General features: G+C 49.7%; 1 protein-coding gene across 1 annotated transcript in view; it reads right to left on the bottom strand.

Annotated features, from left to right (window-relative positions):
• The window catches only part of ptdss2 (phosphatidylserine synthase 2), a 17,317-nt gene extending 16,673 nt beyond the window's left edge, over positions 1–644 (bottom strand). The window contains exons 1-2 of the mRNA XM_015369235.1: positions 565–644; positions 240–468 (exon numbers count right to left, since the gene is read on the bottom strand). Of these exons, the coding sequence (XP_015224721.1) occupies positions 240–468; positions 565–644 (309 nt within the window). The remainder of the gene's footprint in view (positions 1–239; positions 469–564) is intronic.
• Positions 645–1,068: the final 424 nt, after the last annotated feature.

Genomic DNA, 1,068 nt, shown 5'->3' with positions numbered 1-1,068 from the left:
AACCTGAAAAATACAATAATGAATAAAACAAATTTGATCTAATAATTGGTTCCATGATGGTAGAATGATTTTATTGTTATCCATCCATCCATCCACCCATCCATCCATCCATCCATCCATCCATCCATCCATCCATCCATCCATCCATCCATCCATCCATCCCACATGTTCCTCTGGGGCCAGGTTGCGGAGGGAGCAGTCTTAGCAGAAATTCCGGGACTTCCCCAACCCACACACACCTCCTCCAGCTGCTCTGGGGGGACCTCGAGGTGACCCCAGGCCAGCTCAGAGACATAGTTCTCCCAGCATGTCCTGGGCTTTCCACAAGACTTCCTAGGACGTGCCTGAAACAACTCCTGAGGTAGGCAACTAGACCCGGTCTTCCAATCCAGGGGTACTGTCCCCGACCGCCTTGCAGTGCTGTAGAGGCCGTTGAGGCCACAGTGGATGTCTTCTTTCTCTGAACTCCTTCCAGACCCGAGTTTTTGCCACTGCAACCGCACGAGCTGCAGCATGCTTGGTCGCTGATACCTCTAAACTGATTTCAGAGTCCTAGTAGCCAACATGGCCAGGTAGGTCTCCTTCTTCAGCTTGAAGGCATCTCTTACATCCGGGTGCCAACCGGGTTTGGGGATTGCCGCCATGCAGGCACCAGAGACCTTAAGCCAGGCATGCACTGTACGATTTTTTGCATTTTCGGTCCAATTTTTGCAGTCGTGCGTGAATTTTTCGATCTGGCCGCCTTTTAGCCTGATTGTGTGTTGTGCAGTGTAGAGGGGGTAACAAGGGGCAATCATCCACTCACGGCCACCTCCCAATCAGGAATCGTGAGAAAATTTAACATGTTTGAGATTCAGTCGGCCGTCATGGGCATATCGCTTAGTGGGCGTGTGCAAACAAGGATTCTTCTTCTTCCTCTCAAAAAAAAATACGGAAGCGTGGCAGGGGTGTGAGTGAAATAATCACGTTTGCTCAGCCATGTCTTTGTCCAAATACGTTGTTGCCTTTTCTTTTTAGGGCTTTCACCAAACAAAATTGCACCAACTGCCAAGGCAGCATGTTTCACTC

Source organism: Cyprinodon variegatus, unplaced genomic scaffold (assembly GCF_000732505.1).
Source record: "Cyprinodon variegatus isolate N-32 unplaced genomic scaffold, C_variegatus-1.0 Scaffold2693, whole genome shotgun sequence".
NCBI lineage: Eukaryota > Metazoa > Chordata > Actinopteri > Cyprinodontiformes > Cyprinodontidae > Cyprinodon > Cyprinodon variegatus.
Note: the sequence above shows the minus strand (reverse complement) of the source record. Positions and strands in the feature narration are given on the sequence as shown.